At 66.2% G+C, this 14,851-nt stretch overlaps 1 protein-coding gene across 1 annotated transcript; it reads right to left on the bottom strand.

Annotated features, from left to right (window-relative positions):
* Positions 1–440: 440 nt before the first annotated feature.
* On the bottom strand, positions 441–13,849 carry CCDC88B (coiled-coil domain containing 88B; the record flags this gene model as incomplete). Its single annotated transcript, XM_079789496.1, has 27 exons — positions 441–647; positions 1,339–1,407; positions 1,576–1,764; positions 2,296–2,462; positions 2,639–2,737; positions 2,973–3,118; positions 3,251–3,437; positions 3,599–3,742; positions 3,945–4,201; positions 4,672–4,812; positions 4,891–4,986; positions 5,736–5,853; positions 5,932–6,059; positions 9,156–10,256; positions 10,338–10,474; positions 10,639–10,747; positions 10,896–11,042; positions 11,527–11,685; positions 11,835–11,916; positions 12,017–12,162; positions 12,414–12,557; positions 12,629–12,712; positions 12,816–12,874; positions 12,950–13,019; positions 13,103–13,214; positions 13,353–13,495; positions 13,790–13,849. The coding sequence occupies 27 exons, from the start codon at positions 13,847–13,849 to the stop codon at positions 592–594; spliced, it is 4,350 nt and encodes a 1,449-aa protein (XP_079645622.1). The 3' UTR covers positions 441–591.
* Positions 13,850–14,851: the final 1,002 nt, after the last annotated feature.

Raw genomic sequence — 14,851 nt, 5'->3', positions numbered from 1 at the left:
TACCCATGCAAGCCCACTGGCCCCTCCTCTGAGGGAAGCCCTTTGCTTCGGGTGCCAGGCAGGAAGCCAGTGGCCACAGCCCCCACCAGCGAGGACTCGGGGCTTCAGGGGCCCCCGGCACCTCGAGGCTCAGGATGCAGCCAGTGGACACAGCGCAGACTCGGGCGATTGCATTCCAGCTTTATTTCTCGTCCCAGCTGAGCTCAGAGATAGGCCCAGGCCATGGGCGCCAGGGAGCGGTCCTTGGCGCCCCACCTGGACCGGGTAGGGGGCTCTCTTGTCCACTCCTGCCTGCCTCCTTCATCTGGGGGGTCCCCCAGAAACCTCCTCCTCAGCGAGGGCCGCATGGCCGAGCCAGAGCCCTGGCAAGGAGCTGCTAGTGGGGGCCAGCTATTCCTCCTGCATACAGGCCTGTCCCAGCTCCACCTCAGGGCCCCAGTGCCGGCCATGGAGGCCCCAGGGGCCCAGGCCTCCTTGTCCACGGACTGGCCCCAGACGCCCTGGCTCCCCACATTCGTGGGCTGTCTGGGGCCCCCGCTGGGACTCCAGCGGCGAAAGGCCCGCATCCCCAAGCTTCCAGTCCACGCGGTGTCACTGGCTGAGGGAAGGGGTGAGAGGGTGCTTCTCCGGTTCCTGCACCTCGAGGCCTGGAGGGAAAGGCTCGGCTCAGCTCAGGCCCGCGCCCTCGGGGACTTCCCCACAGGCCCTCCACCATGCCCTCGGCTCTCCCCCTGCATCCCAGCTGCACCAGCCACCTGGCCGGGCCGCCAGCCCTCTGCCTGGAATGCTGTTCCCCACATATAGCAACACGGCCAACTCTCACCTCCCAGTCTTTGCTCCGACTTCGCCTCCCTTCCGCGGCCTACCTCGGGCACCCTAATTAACTGCACCCCACCAGTGCTCTGACCTCCTTTGTCCCAGAGCATTGCCTCTTCCTAATATGCTAGGAGGTCTGAACCATGATGTGCCTGAGAGTAAAACACCAATGGACTTCAAAGAATGCGTATGGAAAAAGAGTATAAAATATCTCGGTAATGATCTTTTACACTGACTACATGCTAAAATGGCAATACTTCAGGCCTATTGAGTTAAATAAAATGCTACTAAGTTTAATCTGTCTCTTTTTACTTTTTCTGATGAGGCTACCAGAAGATTTTAAATTACATGCAGCTCACGTCTTATTTCTATTCTCATGCGTATAGCTTACTGTCTGCCTCCTACCCAGAACGTTCCCCGTTGCCCCCTGCTAGCACACCCCCTAGAAGGGCTGTTTGTCCGGTGAGTGAAGGGATGCATGAGCACTGCCAGGGCCACACGCAGGGCAAACGCCCCCCTCACCCTCTCGGCCGGCACCTGCTTCGTGTTCCGCCAGGGTCTCAATGGAGCCATCCCATCCCACGCCAGGTCCTGGGGGGACACAAGGCAGCTACTGGGCCACAGGGACCAGGACAGAGGCGGGCAGGGCTTGTGGGGAGACACAGGGGACAGGAAGGAACCCCCCCCCCCCCGCCCCAAGGGGTCGCTGGGTCCACAGGGAGCCGGGGGCTAATGGAAGCCGGGACCCTTGTCCCTCACCTTTGCTCTGGGAGCCCGGATGGCGTTGTCGGAATCGCTGCCTGGGGGTGTCCCCGGGGCTGAATGACTCCGAGCTTCGGCCCACGGGGAATCTGGAGCTGAGTTTCCGCCGCCGCCCGCCCAGCAGGGTTTCATCCCGCAGGCAGAGGGAGCTCTGGGCCCGGCGCATGGGTGCGGGGGAAGGGGACCCTGCAAGAGGCAGGGCGCGGTGTGAGCGCCGTGCGGGGGGGCGGGGGGAGGGGCGGGGTGAGGGCAGCAGGTGAAGCTGCACAGGGCCCGGGAGAGGAGGCGGCGGAGGCGGGAGAGGGTCTGGGTGCGTGAGGGTGGTGACAGGCTGGGCCCTCTGCTGGCTCTGACTCTAACTCACTGGGTGACCTTGAGCAAGGCGCTTCCCCGCCCTGGGCCTCGGTCTCCTCGCCTGCTGACTGGAATAAAGGACCTCTCACTAAAGTCCCCTGCGGCTCCGAGGTCCTAGGCACCGCGGGGGGTGGGTAGGACTGGTGGGTGGCAGCGCAGGCAGGAAGGAGGTGGCAGATGAGACGCAGCTGGGACGCAGAGCAAAGCACCGCTGGAACCATCTGAGGGGCGGGGGCAACAGGGAAGGCTATCGGGGCACGTGTACAAGCCGCACAGGAAGGACGAGACCAGCGGCGGGAGCAGGCGGCAGGGGGATAAAGGACACGGGGTAGGGACCACCGGCCACCTGGCCCCCAGACCCACCTGGCCCATCCGCCTCCCTGCCCTCGGAGAGCTCCATCTCTGGGGGGCCCCCCAGGCTTTCGGTGCTGCCAGCCCCGTTGGCCCACAGGCGTGGCCCCCCATGGAGGCCCCCCTCCCGCCGGGGCCGCATCAGCCTCTTCACCTTGTCTGCCAGCCAGCCGCCCTTCCTGGGAGCGAGAGGGCACAAGAGGGAGTAAGGCCGGGGGGAAGGGGACGAGAGGGCCAGGCGGGAGGCGAGGCCAGGCAAACCCTCGTGGGCCCGGACCTGAGCTGGGCCAGGGTCAGAGGGCAGGCAGGGCTAGGCTGGGAGGACCCCAGGCTAGGCGGTGCAGGGACCACTCACTTGGTCCGGGGCAGGGGCCCCGGCTCCAGCACACGGTACTGGTCCATGATCTTCTCCACCAGCTTCTGCTTCTCCCGACGCAGGGCGTTGAGCTGGTCCCTGGGGGGGGGGGGGGGGGGGGGGAGGAGCAGCGTGAGGCCGGGCAGGAGCGAGGCTCAGGCTGCAGCAGGCACAGCCCTGCAGTTCGCACACTGACGCCTGTGGGGGGGGAACTGCCACTGCCCAGCCTCTCCCCCTGAGCAACCACACGTGTCTCCAGGACCAGCGCCCACTGCCCCCCCGCTGACCCCCGCTGACCCCGCCCGCTGCCCCCCTCCCGCTGCCCCCCGCTCACAGGTACTCGCGCTGCTCTCGGTGCAGGTGGTCCCGGCTCTCCAGGCTGCGCTCCAGGAGCTCCCGGTTCTCCCGGCTCAGGGCCTGCACCTCGGCCAGCAGCTGCCGGTTCTCCTCCTCCTGGGCGCTCCGCAGCTCCGTCAGCAGCTGTTGGGGGCGGGCAGCAGGGCAGGTGGGGGGTTCATGGGGCTCAGAGTGGCTACCTTACATGCCCTCCACTCTGTCCCCAGCCCCAGCCCCCTCCAAGCCCATCCCGGCCGCCGGCCGCCCTCACCACACCTCGCACTGCGTGGTCAGCCGGCAGGCGCTCAGGTCCAGCTGCTGGTTGGACTCGCGCAGCCGCTGGCTCTGCATCTCCAGCTGCGCCCGCTCCAGCTCCAGCCGCGCCAGCCGGCCCCGCAGCTCCCCGCGCTCACCCTGCAGCTCCCCTCGCTCCCGGGACATCTCTTCCAGCAGCTTCTGCGCCCTGTGGGGACAAGGAGAGGTACTCTGGGCGGGGACCTGCCCCCCAGCCTCCTGAGGGCTAGAGGGCTGTGCTAGGGAGGGCAAAGCAGGCCCTCACAGGGACGGTGCCTGCCTCACCACCCACCTCTGCACGGGGAGGGGGGGGGGGTGCAGCCCTGGTACCTGTCGTGCTCGCTCTGCAGCCTCCGCAGCTCCTCCTCCAGGCCCCGCTGCCGATGGCCGTCCTGCATCAGGCGCTCGCGCTCCGCCAGGAGGGCCAACTCCTGCGCCTCCACGTTGGCCTTCTGGGCCTGCAGCTGCTCGTGGCTGGGGCGGACAGAGGCCGAGAGGGCCGAGGGACCTGGGTCAGGGCAGCAGGCAGCCGGACTGCCTGAACCTGGGGGTCTGCCAGGACCTGCTCAGCCGGGGCCCCGCGCTCACCGCTCCCCAGGAGGCACAGCAGTGCAGGTGCGCCAGGGGGCAGTGCTTCCATCAGGGGGAGAGGAGCTGGGGGGTTGGGGAGACTCACCGGCCCTGCAGCTCCCGGTGGGCCAGCTCCAGGGCCCGCATGTTGGCCTTGAGGTCTCGGTGCCGGGCCAGCAGCCCCTCCAGCTCGGCCTCCTGCCGCCGCTGCAGCTGGGCCAGCGCCTCGTGGTCCCGCAGCAGGGCCTGCTGCTGCCCGCGGGTCTCCTCCTGGGACCGCCGCGCGGCCTGCACCTCCTCCTCCAGCACCCCCAGCTTCTTGTGCAGCTCCTGGCCCTGCAGCTCCAGTACAGACTTCTCGGCCTAGGGCAGAGGAGGGCGTGGCACGGCGGGAGGGGAACCCCCGGCCAGAAAGGGAGCAAGGGACAGGGGCAGGCCAGAGGACAAGGAGACAACGCTGAGGAGGGGGCAGAGGGCTGCATGGGGGCCGAGGTACATGGGCAAGGAGAGGGGAGGGGTCTCATGGCTGGTGCCAGGCTGTGGAGGGGAGGGCAAGGGGCACGAGGCGTGATGTGACAGGCGGGGCCGCGGGGGTCCAGAGAGCGGTGGGACTAACGGCTGGCTGGGGAGAAGGGGCTGGAGACCGAGAAACAGGGGCACAGACGTGGGGGCTGGAGGCAGGCAGAAGGGGAAGAGGGAGTGGGCAGGGGTCGGAAGGAGAGCTGCCTGGGAGCTGAGGCAGGGGAAAAGGCAGGAAGCAATACCTAAGGGGCAGGGGACAGTGGTAAGTGGGCAGGGGTCGGGTGGGGGGCGGGCACCCAGCCACCACCCACCTGCAGGCGACTGCTGTACTCCTGCGCCTGCTGGCTCTGCAGCAGCAGCTCCTGGGCCCGCCCCTGCAGGCTTCCCAGCTGCCCCTCCAGGAGCTGCAGCTGCCCCTGCAGAGCCGTCTTCTCGGCCACCAGCGTTGCATTCTGCTCGGCACAGAGGGGAGTTAGTGGCCCGGCCTCTGCCCGCCTCCGCCCCCGCGCCCACCACCATCCACCACTCACACTGCGCTCCACCTCGATGAGCCGCCCGCTCTGGGCCTCCGTGGTCCTCGGCTCAGCCTGCTCCTTGGGCTCCCGCCCCACAGGGCCCTGGCGCAGCTGCAAGGAGAGGCCCTGGGAGGTCACGCGGGGGAGCGGCCATGCACGGTGATGGCACGGGGACCTGGACAGTGGACCCGTGCCCACAAGCCCGCACTCCTGGCTCCCACAGCTGCATCACTCTGTCCTGCCCTTGCCACCTTCTCCCGGGGCTACAGCACGCGACTTGCCCCTGCTGCTCCTCCCGCACGTCCTGCTCCTCCTCGGGGCCCCAGTTTCAACATCACGTTCTCCAGAAAGCCTCCCCCGACCAACCCCACACGTGCCAGCAAGGCGGGCTGCTGGGTGCCCACTGGCCCCTGGCACCCCCTGTGACAGTCACCCGTTTTCCTGCCTCTGTGCCCGGTGAACTGGGGGCTCCCTTGCATACGGCAGCCTGACATTGGGCTCCACCGCACCCCAGTGCTGAGCACTGAGCCCCCACACTGCAGGGGCGTCAGAAATAACGACTGACTTATGACGACGACAAAAGCGATTGAGCTCACTAGGAAATGGGAGCGGGGGGCGGGGGGGAGGCCAAGCATGAAAGACACAGCAGTCACCTCAGAACGAAGCCACCAGTGCTGTCCATTGAAGGACACAAGGCCCCAGAGACCACCCGCCCTTGGCAGAGTCAGCCTGACTCTCAGCACAGTGCTCCTTCCAACAGGCCCCCAAGGAGTCACAAGGGAGCAACTGGCACGTCGGCGGGCGCGCAGGACGGAGGGAGGGGCGGGACGAGGCCCCCGGCTCCCAGGGCGAAGCCTCACCTGGGACAGCTCCTCTTCCAGCTTTAGGGCCCTCGCCTTGAGCTTCATCAGCGCCTCCTCCTTGCTGGTGGCCGCGGCCTGCAGCTCCGTTTTCATCCGCTGCTCCAGACTCTGGTACCTGCCAGGAGAAGCCTGGGCATCTACCCCTCCTCAAGCCTCTGCCTGGCGCTCCCTGCCCCTCAGGCAATGCCCCCACCTCTGTTGCTGAAACTCTTTTTCCTGGAGGAATTCCTGGCGCTCCAGAGTCGCCTGCTCCAGCTCCCTCTGCAGACGCTCCAGACGGGCCCCCAGCTCCTGGCCCCGCACCACAGCCTTCTCCAGCTCCTGAGGGCAGACAGAGCAGGCTCAGGGCCAGAAGGACATGCCACCACCATCACCCAGGGAGGGACAGACACAGAGGCCTGAGAGTCAGGAGACCTGGCTTTCTGTCCTTGCTCTGTCACCCTAGACAAACAGCTTTCACCTTTGGGCCTCTACTCCCAGATCTGTAAAATGGGAGCAAAGCCTGGTCGCGGGGCAGAATGGCTATGAAAGAACTGGGGCCCTAGCCGGTTTGGCTCAGTGGATAGAGCGTCAGCCTTCGGACTGAAGGGTCCCAGGTTCGATTCCGGCCAAGGGCACATGCTTGGGGTTGCAGGCTCGATCCCCAGTAGGGGGCGTGCAGGAGGCAGCCAATCAATGATTCTCTTTCATCATTTGATGTTTCTATCTCTCTCTTCCTCTCCCTTCCTCTCTGAAATCAATAAATATATATATATAAACTAAAAAAAAAAAAGAAAGAAAGAAAGAACTGGGGATTGTAAGCCTGGCAGGGCATGAGGGAGGCGCCTGGGCCGGGGTCAGAGACCCCTCTCTGAGTCTTCACCTCTCTGAGCCCTTGCTTCCTGATGTGCCCAGGGACAGGTGGACGTGCCCTGCGGGCGGAGGCCATCCTAGCCATGAAGGAAAGAGGGGCGCAGCGGAAGCAGATCCGGAGAGAGCCCTCAGCCACAGGGGATGGCCACAGAAGACAGGAACTTGGTGAACACCAGGCCTAACCACAGTGGGGCTGGGCGGGGGCGGACAGGGATGCTAGGGCCCAGGGCCTCTGGCAGTTGGGCCACACCATTGCAGAATGGGGCAGGAGGCCCAATTTGAGCTGTGGGCCCCAGAGGGGAGGTAGGCCAAACCATTCCGAGATGTGGGGGCCCTGGCAGGATAAAACCACAGGGAAAGGCCAACTCTGACCCAGCAGCCTGACAAATCCTGCCTCCGGAAACCAAGCCAGCAGCCTGTGCTCTGCTCTTCCTGGCTTAGCAACCCCCCACCCCTCAGGCCTCCCCTCGGAAGCAATGCACTTCCAGACACCTTTGCCTACTGCCTCTCACTGGAAAAACTACAAATCCCATGATGCCCTGCTGCTGACAGCCAGGGGCTGAGGGTAAGAATACCGGTACAATGAAGAAGAACTGAACCTCTGCCCAGAGTCCTGCTCTGCCCTCGTCCAGGCCCTGGCCACAGCCCTCAGTACCCTCTCCGTTGCACCTCCTGTCCTCCACCCAGTCCAGGAGGCCCATTTGGACACCCCCCTGGGCTCCTGGTTCTCTGACCTGGTTCCCTGGTTCCCTGGCTGGTCACCTCCTCCTGCGCCACAGCCCCTTATCACCAGGAAGTGCTCTGACCAGGAAATCTCACAAAATGCCCCACTTGGTCCTCAGCCTCTTCCACCCACTCAGTCCTCAGAGCTGGCTCTTCCAGCCAGCCAGCCCCACCCTCACCCTCACTGCCCACCTGCTGGCATTCCCTCTCCACAGCTGCCCCACGCTCTCCACAGTCACTATCTTACAGCATCCTGGGAGGCAGGTCGTTTTGATTCCGGTTTTACAGGTGAGTAAACCAAGACTCAGAGAGGTGAAGTAACTTGCCGAAAGCCACAGAGCTGATAAGCAGGGGGTTCAGGCCATAACCCCGGTCTGCCTGACAGCACCTCAGTCACATCCTTCAGAGTGGACCCCAGAGACAGCCTCTCAGATTTACTCTCTTACCCACACCCCCAATTTGCACATTCCCCAGACCCCAACTGCAGGGGTCAACCCAACAGTGTGTTGTACCCCACTTCTCTCCACTGGGACGAGTCTCAGATCCGATCACTCCTCCTTTCTGAGCCTCAGTACAATAGGGATGCTCAGGCGGAAGATTCCATTCCTGTCTGTGGCACACCCTCCCCACAGCCCTGACCCGCCGACCCCGACACCCTTCGCATTGCCTCATGTCTCCTCCGAGCCCTCTGAGGGGCCTTTCCCCACACGGCCCTGACCACTCTGCTCCAGGGGCTCCATTGCCTCATGGAAAGGAAGATGAAGCCCTGCCCAGGAGGAACCCGGCTGAATGAGTTCTCACCTCCTCCCTCTGCCCTCCTCAGGTTCCACCCTCCAAACCCGGCTGCACCTCCTCCTTGCTCACTGCCATCCTCCCCCCACCCCCAGGCCTTCCCTCACGGGTGTGCTTCCTGAGCCAACACCCCAGATTGGGCGCTTCCCTGAGTGTGGGCATGCTGGCTGCCTGGTACAGGGCCTGGCCACCAGGAGACACCCGCAAACGTGCTCGAATGAATGATAAAGGGGTTTCCAGGCCTCCTCTCTCTTCCGTTTCCCGTCCAGGTCCAGCCAGCCTCACCGGCCACCTGGACCACAGGCACTCCTCCAAGCGGCCCCGGGCCCCTGCACACCCAGGTGACCCTTCTCAAACCCAGCCCCACGCAGGTCTGCCACACCCCGGTGGCTCTCCCTGCCTGGGGACGGAGTACTAACACCCGGAAAGCTGGCCCAACACACCTCTCCAGCCCCCTACTCCCCCTGGGCCCCTGAAGAGCTTCAATGCCTTCCAGTCTTTGCACAGGCTGTTCCTGGGGATGAAATGTCCTTCCCCATCTAGCGGGATCGTGACCTTCCGCAGAGCCTCTTGCCCAACCCCGGCATCAGCTCCCTCTCCCGCAGGCTCCCACAGCACCCTGCTCTTATAACCAACGTGTCCACCAGCATGAACTAGGCCCTCCCACCTCTCTCTCTCCCTGGGTCTCCCACAAGACCCGCCAGGCAGCCATGAAGGGTACCCCCCTTTTACAGAAGGAGGCACTGGGGTGCAGGTGAGTGACTGCTGAGGTCAGAGAGCCAGGATTTGCCCCCAGGCACCCTGGCTCCCTGCCCACACTCTTACCCCCTCCAAAGTCACCCCATCAGAGGTGGGGGGCACCTGCCCCTTTCCCAGGCCAGGCATGCCTTTGGAAGGCAGGAACGGACTTCGTCTTTCTATCTCCAGTCCCAGCTCGATGCTGGGCGCAGTGGCCGATGATGGAATGAATAACCCAAAACTCCAGCCACTGGTTCCAGTGGGCCTGGAACCCCATTTCCTGGCCCCGAATGAATACAAGCACCCCCATACCTCCTTGAGGGCCTGCCTCTCCCGGCGCTCCCTCTCGGCCTCCTCCAGGCGCTGCTGGCTCTCGTGCTCCAGTGCTTGCAGCCGCTCCTCGGCGGCCTCGGCCCGGGCCCGCAGCCTGGGTCCCTCCCGCTCCCACTGCCTCCGCTCTCGGCCTGCCGCCGCCAGGGCCTCTGCCAGCGCCTCCCGCTCCCGGGATGCCGCCTCCAGCTCCCGTCGGGCTGCCTCCATCGCCTCCCGCAGCCGGGCCTGCTCCTGGACCCGGGCCTCCGCTTCCCCGTGGGCCTCGGCCTCTGCCCTCCGCGCCTGAGCCAGCTCCTCGGAGAGGCGAGCAGCCTCCGTGCCTCGGGCCTCCAGCCTCCGAGCCTGGACCTCCAGCTCGGCTCGGAGGGCCTCAGCCTCTCTCCTCAGCCGAGCCACCTCCTCCCTGAGGGCCTCCTGCTCTGGGTCACCACCGGTCAAGATCTCCCCTGGGACTGGTCCCTCCAAGGCCTGGGCCTTGGGAGCCATTTCCGGCTTCTGCGCTGGGTCCCTGGTCATCCCCTCCAGCCGCGGCTCCGGCTCTCCGGCCTCTGTGTGCTCCGGGGGCAGGTGCAGCCTCTGGCCAGGGGACTGCTGCTCCTCCAGCCCCCGGGGGCGGGGCTCTGTGGGTCCCGGCGGGCTCTCAGGGGCCTCCTGTCTGAGCCCCTGGGCCTGGGGCACTGACTCCCCAGTCTCTTCTCTCAACAACAGCTGGGCCTGAGCTTTGATGTCTGGACCCTGAGGTGGGGTCTCAGAGGCAGGGGTCTGGAGAGGGGCTCCGTGGCCGGCCTCCTCCAGGGACTGCTGTGCCTCCACAGAGGGGCCTGAGTCCTGGGGCGCCAGGTCTAAGGCCTGGGGGGCCGTGGCAGCCGTCTGAAGGAGCCTCTGTGTCACCGGAGGGTCTGAATCAGGCGTCCGGGGACACTCCGCTGACCCCTTGAGGGCTGAGTCTGATGCCGGGGGAGCCACGTCCAAGGCCTGAGGGTCTTCATCCCCCGCGTGGCCTGAGGCCGGGCAGGTCTGGGGAGCCACAGGCAGCGCGGGAACCATGGCGTCCTCACTCTGCTCCTCCAGCAGGGGGCGCTGAGGGCACGTGAGAGGGAGGGTCAAGGCCAGCGGTGCCACCAGGAAGGCCCCAGGAGGGTGGCTGGGGAGGGGACTCACCTGGCCACCTGGCTGCCCCTGTAACGCCTGCAGCAGGGCTCGAAGCTCCCGGTTCTCCCGCTCCAGGGTCCGCAGCTGCCCGGCCTCTGCCTCCCTCACTTCATCATGTATGGAGGGGGCCGCTCCCGGCAGGGGTGCTGGGGTGTGTGAGATGAGGTCAGGACCCCTCCCCACCCTAAGTCCTGCCACACTCCCTACACCCCTACACCCCCAGAGACTTGGGGGGAGGGGATGAAGTCAGAAGCCATCCCTACCACACGGGCAGCCCCCAGCCCCGGCCCCTCCACGGGGCTCCACTCACACTCCCCAGGGGAGCCCGGCGGCGGCTCCAGGCTCCGCTGAAGCTCCAGCTCCAGCTCCACGTTCTCCTCCACCAGCTGGTCCACCTGGTGCCGCAGCGAGTCCAGCTCCTGGGGGGGAGCAGGGTCAGACCCGCCCTGGACACCAGGCCCGGCCCAGTGTGGGGGCGAGAGGACCACTCAGGAACACCAGGAGGAGGGGTCCCGGGGGTCACTGGGGAGCCCTGGGGGACCATGGGGGTCACTCCGGCAAGCTCACCGCGTGCGCCTCGCCCAGCCGGGTCCGCAGCAGCAGGTTCTCGCGCTGCGTCTCATGCAGCCGCGCACAGCGCTCCTGCGCGGCCTCCAGCTGCTCCTCCAGCAGCGCCTTCGCGGCCTCCAGGGTCCCGGAGAGCGCCCGCTCCTCCTGGGCGGAAGGGGGGACACAGGGCCAGGGGTTCCTGTGCCCGGGCACCCAGGGCCCCTATCCTGTCTCCCGTCCCCCACTTGACCCCGCATCTGCCCCTTCCAGGTACCGCTGACCCAGCACCGGGCCCCGCCCCTTCTCCCCAGAAACCGCCTTCCAGGCTCGCATCCCGCCGGGACCTGCTAATCAGCGCCCACTGCTAGGGACTCTCTCCGGACACCCCATCCCCTACATCTGGCCCCGCCCTCCTCCCCAGGACCTACCCTTACCCACAACCCCCGCTTTCCCCTCCATCTGCCCCATCGTCCAGGGGCCTTTACCCAGATACCCGCTCACCCATTTCTCCTGGCCATGACCGTGACCTCAGTAAGGCCTGAGCCTCCCTTTCCCAGGCCCCAAGGTGCTCCTCCTCGCGGCCCACCCTCTCCCCTGCAGGCCCCGCCCCTCCGCAAGCCCCACCCTCCAGGCCCCGCCCCCCACTCACCTCCAGCCGGCCCTGGCAGGCCTCGGCCGCCCGCAGCCGCTCCCGGCAGCGCCGCAGCTCCTCCTGCAGGCGGGGCAGGCGGCCCGCGCGCTCCCGCAGCGCCTCTGCCTCCTCGCGGTACAGCTCGGCCCGCTTGGCCTGTCCCGACAGCGCCTGGGTCTGGGCCAGACGGTGCGGCGTTGGGAACGGCCAGCCGCCGCCACAGGGACTGGGGACGGGAAGGAGCCCGGGTGGAGGGGGCGATGGGACGCGGGCGGTGCCGGGAAAGGTTCGGGGAGACGGCGACGGCAAGGAGCCCCGGAACGCACCTCCTGCCGGAGCCTTCGGATTTCGGCCTCTAAGCCCTGCACCTCCTCCTGGGAGTCCAGCAGCAGCTCGGCCTTCTCCTCCCTGGAGGACAGAGACGCTGGAGGGATGGGACCCGCACCCCCAACCCTCCCCAGGCCCGATCCGAGCCGTGTGCATGGGGCTGGGCCCCTCTCCCACTCACAGCTCCTGGCGCAGGCGGCGCAGCTGGGCCTTGGTGTTGGCCAGCTGCAGGGCCAAATGGTTGGAGGGACCCTCCAGAAGGATCCCCGCAGGAGCCTCAGGCAACAAGGGCGCTGGCTCTCGCTCCAACAGCAGCTCAGCCAGCCGCTGTGGGAGGTCAAGGGTCAGGGGTCAGAAGTAACCTACCTATGCCCCCCACATCTCCCTCTCACCCTCCACCCCCTCCTCCCACCCCGTCACCACAATCTGAATTTGGCTCTTACAGCCCTGTCAGCCAAAGACCCCCAACCCCAGCCCCACACCTGGGCCTCAACTCCCATCTCCCCCACACACCTGGGTCCCCGCGGTCCTCCCATCCCTCCACCTGGCCCTCTGTACCATACCCCTGCTGCCCCCACCTGGGCCCCCACGTCCCGCTCCCGTGCCAGTCTCAGCAGGGTCCCCATCAGGCTCCGGGACAGCATCTCCAGCTCTGCAGGTGCCAGCTCCCCAGGCTCGGGCCCAGCCAGTGCCAGCACCGTGCCCGCCCCCGGCTGGGTCACCTGGGCGGGGAGGGAAAGCATTCAGCCTGAGGAGTGGGAGGCAGGGTGTCCCAGGTAGTGCAGGTCCATACCTCCTGGATGGCCGCGGCCAGCTCACTCTGCACCTCCAGGCTAAGGCCCTGGATGTGCCGGATGAAGAGTTCCCGGTGCTCACACTGCAGGGGAACAAGTGGGGGCGTGGGGGGGGGGGGTGAGGGCTGGCCGGAGCCTCCCACCTCTGCAGCCCCAGCTGGGCCCCGCCCTGCCCGCCCCGCTCACCTGCACCGCCGCCCCCAGCAACAGCCGAAGGATGCCTTCCAGCTCCTCCACGGCCTCCTCTGCAGGGCACAAGCCACAGGGGTTAACAGGTGGCAGGAGGGGCAGACGCAGGAAGGGGGGGTGGGAGAGGGTACCTGAGAAGGGGTCAAACCCCAGTGCCTGAAGGTCTGGGGGTGCCGACAGGATCAGCAGCTGCAGCTCCTCCTGAGGGCACAGAGCGGGGGGGGGGGATGAGACGGGCCTTCCTGGGGGGCTCCAGGCTCAGCCTCCCGCTCCCAGACCCTCACCTGGTAGAAGTCCCTCAGTCGGCCCCACAGGTGGTTCAGGTTCCGCACCCGACTGGCTGCCGGATCACCAAGGCCCCTGACCACCCGAGGGCCCCCTCGGGAACCAGGGGCACTGTGGGCACAGGGGGCCACTGGTTGGAAAGGGACTCAAGGACCCACCTCCCCTCAGCCAGGCTCCGCCCCAGACTCCAGGCCCTGCCCACCGACCGGCCTGTCCGGTCCCCTCCCCGCAGACCTGGAGGCCCCTTACATGATGCCCAGCACCCGGAGGAGCAGGGCCCCATCACCGAGACGCAAGAACCTCTTCTCGGGACAAAGGGGCCCCTCTCCTTCCTCCTCCTCTTCCTCCTCAGGCTCCTCTGCCTCTCCCACCAGCCCAGCCAGTCCCAGTGCCTGTGGGAAGCAGAGCGGTCAGCCAGCCCAGGGTGAAGCCCCCATCAATAGAGTGAGTCCTGAGCCCCTTGGCCAGCTCCCTGAACCCACAGAGCCCCCTCCTCACCAAACCCCTGAACGTCCCTGGGCCCCAAGATCTGGACCCCTTTTCCTGCCTCACTGCTGCCTGGACGTCAGCCCCATATTTAAGTCCAGCCCCCACAGTCCCCATCTCTGCCCCATCCTCCCCACCCCAACACCAGCCCCTCCCTACTGCTCACTTCCCCTCCCCACCGCCTTCCCCTGCTGCCTCACCCAGGTGGCCAGGCTCCCGCTCAGGAAGTCTCTGAGTCTGGGTCCCTTGCCCCCGTCCATGACAGGTCAGGGTGCTGGTCGCGCTGTGGCAGCTACACCTGCCCCGGGAGGAAGAGGAAGTCCCCGGGTGGGGGATCCCGGGCCTAGCCACAGACACCGTGCACAGCTTCCTCCTTCCGGGTGCAGGCTGGCCTGTGCACCCCCAGAGTCCTTCCTCTGCCCCCACTTCGCCGCGCTGCCCCCTCCCAGCATCTCCCGCAGGGACTGAGGTTCACAGGGCGCGGGAGGCCCCAGAGCGAGGCCCACAGCTCTCCTGGCTCCATGGGCAAGGGCAGGTGAGTCCCCGCCTCTCTGGGCCTCTGTTTCCCAACTTGAAACCCGAGAGGCTGACCTCGGCCTTGCACCTTCCAGAGCCTCTCAGGGGGCCCCAGCCTTGTGGGGTGAGTCTGGGTGCCCGCGGCTGCATCTGCTCATTTGCTGGCTTCTCTGCCCCTTGACGTTTCTCCGACTTTCCCAAACTGTCGCCGACCCGTGAAGCCTGGCTCGATGCCACCTCCCCCAGCAAGCCCCCACCCCGATACTCTATGTGCACGAGGCTGAGCCAGGACTTCTGGACCAGGGCAGGCGACCTCACGGGCCTCAGTGTCCCGTCTGTAAAAGAAGTGGGTGCGGCTTCTGAGGGGAGGAGTTCAACGCAGAGACCAGCAGGGTTGTCGCTTAGACCCGTGGGCGGCAAACTGCGGCTCACGAGCCACATGCAGCTCTTTGGCCCCTTGAGTGTGGCTCTTCCACAAAATACCACGGCCTGGGCGAGTCTGTTTTGAAGAAGTGGCGTGAGAAGTTTACGTTTAAAAAATTTGGCTCTCGCCGAAACCGGTTTGGCTCAGTGGATAGAGTGTCGGTCTGCAGACTGAAAGGTCCCAGGTTCAATTCCGGTCAAGGGCATGTACCTTGGTTGCGGGCACATCCCCGGTGGGGGGTGTGCAGGAGGCAGCTGGTTGATGTTTCTCTCTCATCGATGTTTCTTGCTCTCTATCCCTCTCCCTTCCTCTCTGTAAAAAA

This window comes from Cnephaeus nilssonii, assembly GCF_951640355.1.
Source record: "Cnephaeus nilssonii genome assembly, chromosome: 13".
Lineage (NCBI taxonomy): Eukaryota > Metazoa > Chordata > Mammalia > Chiroptera > Vespertilionidae > Cnephaeus > Cnephaeus nilssonii.
The sequence above is the reverse complement of the archived record's forward strand: the minus strand, read 5'-3'. Positions and strand labels throughout refer to the sequence as shown.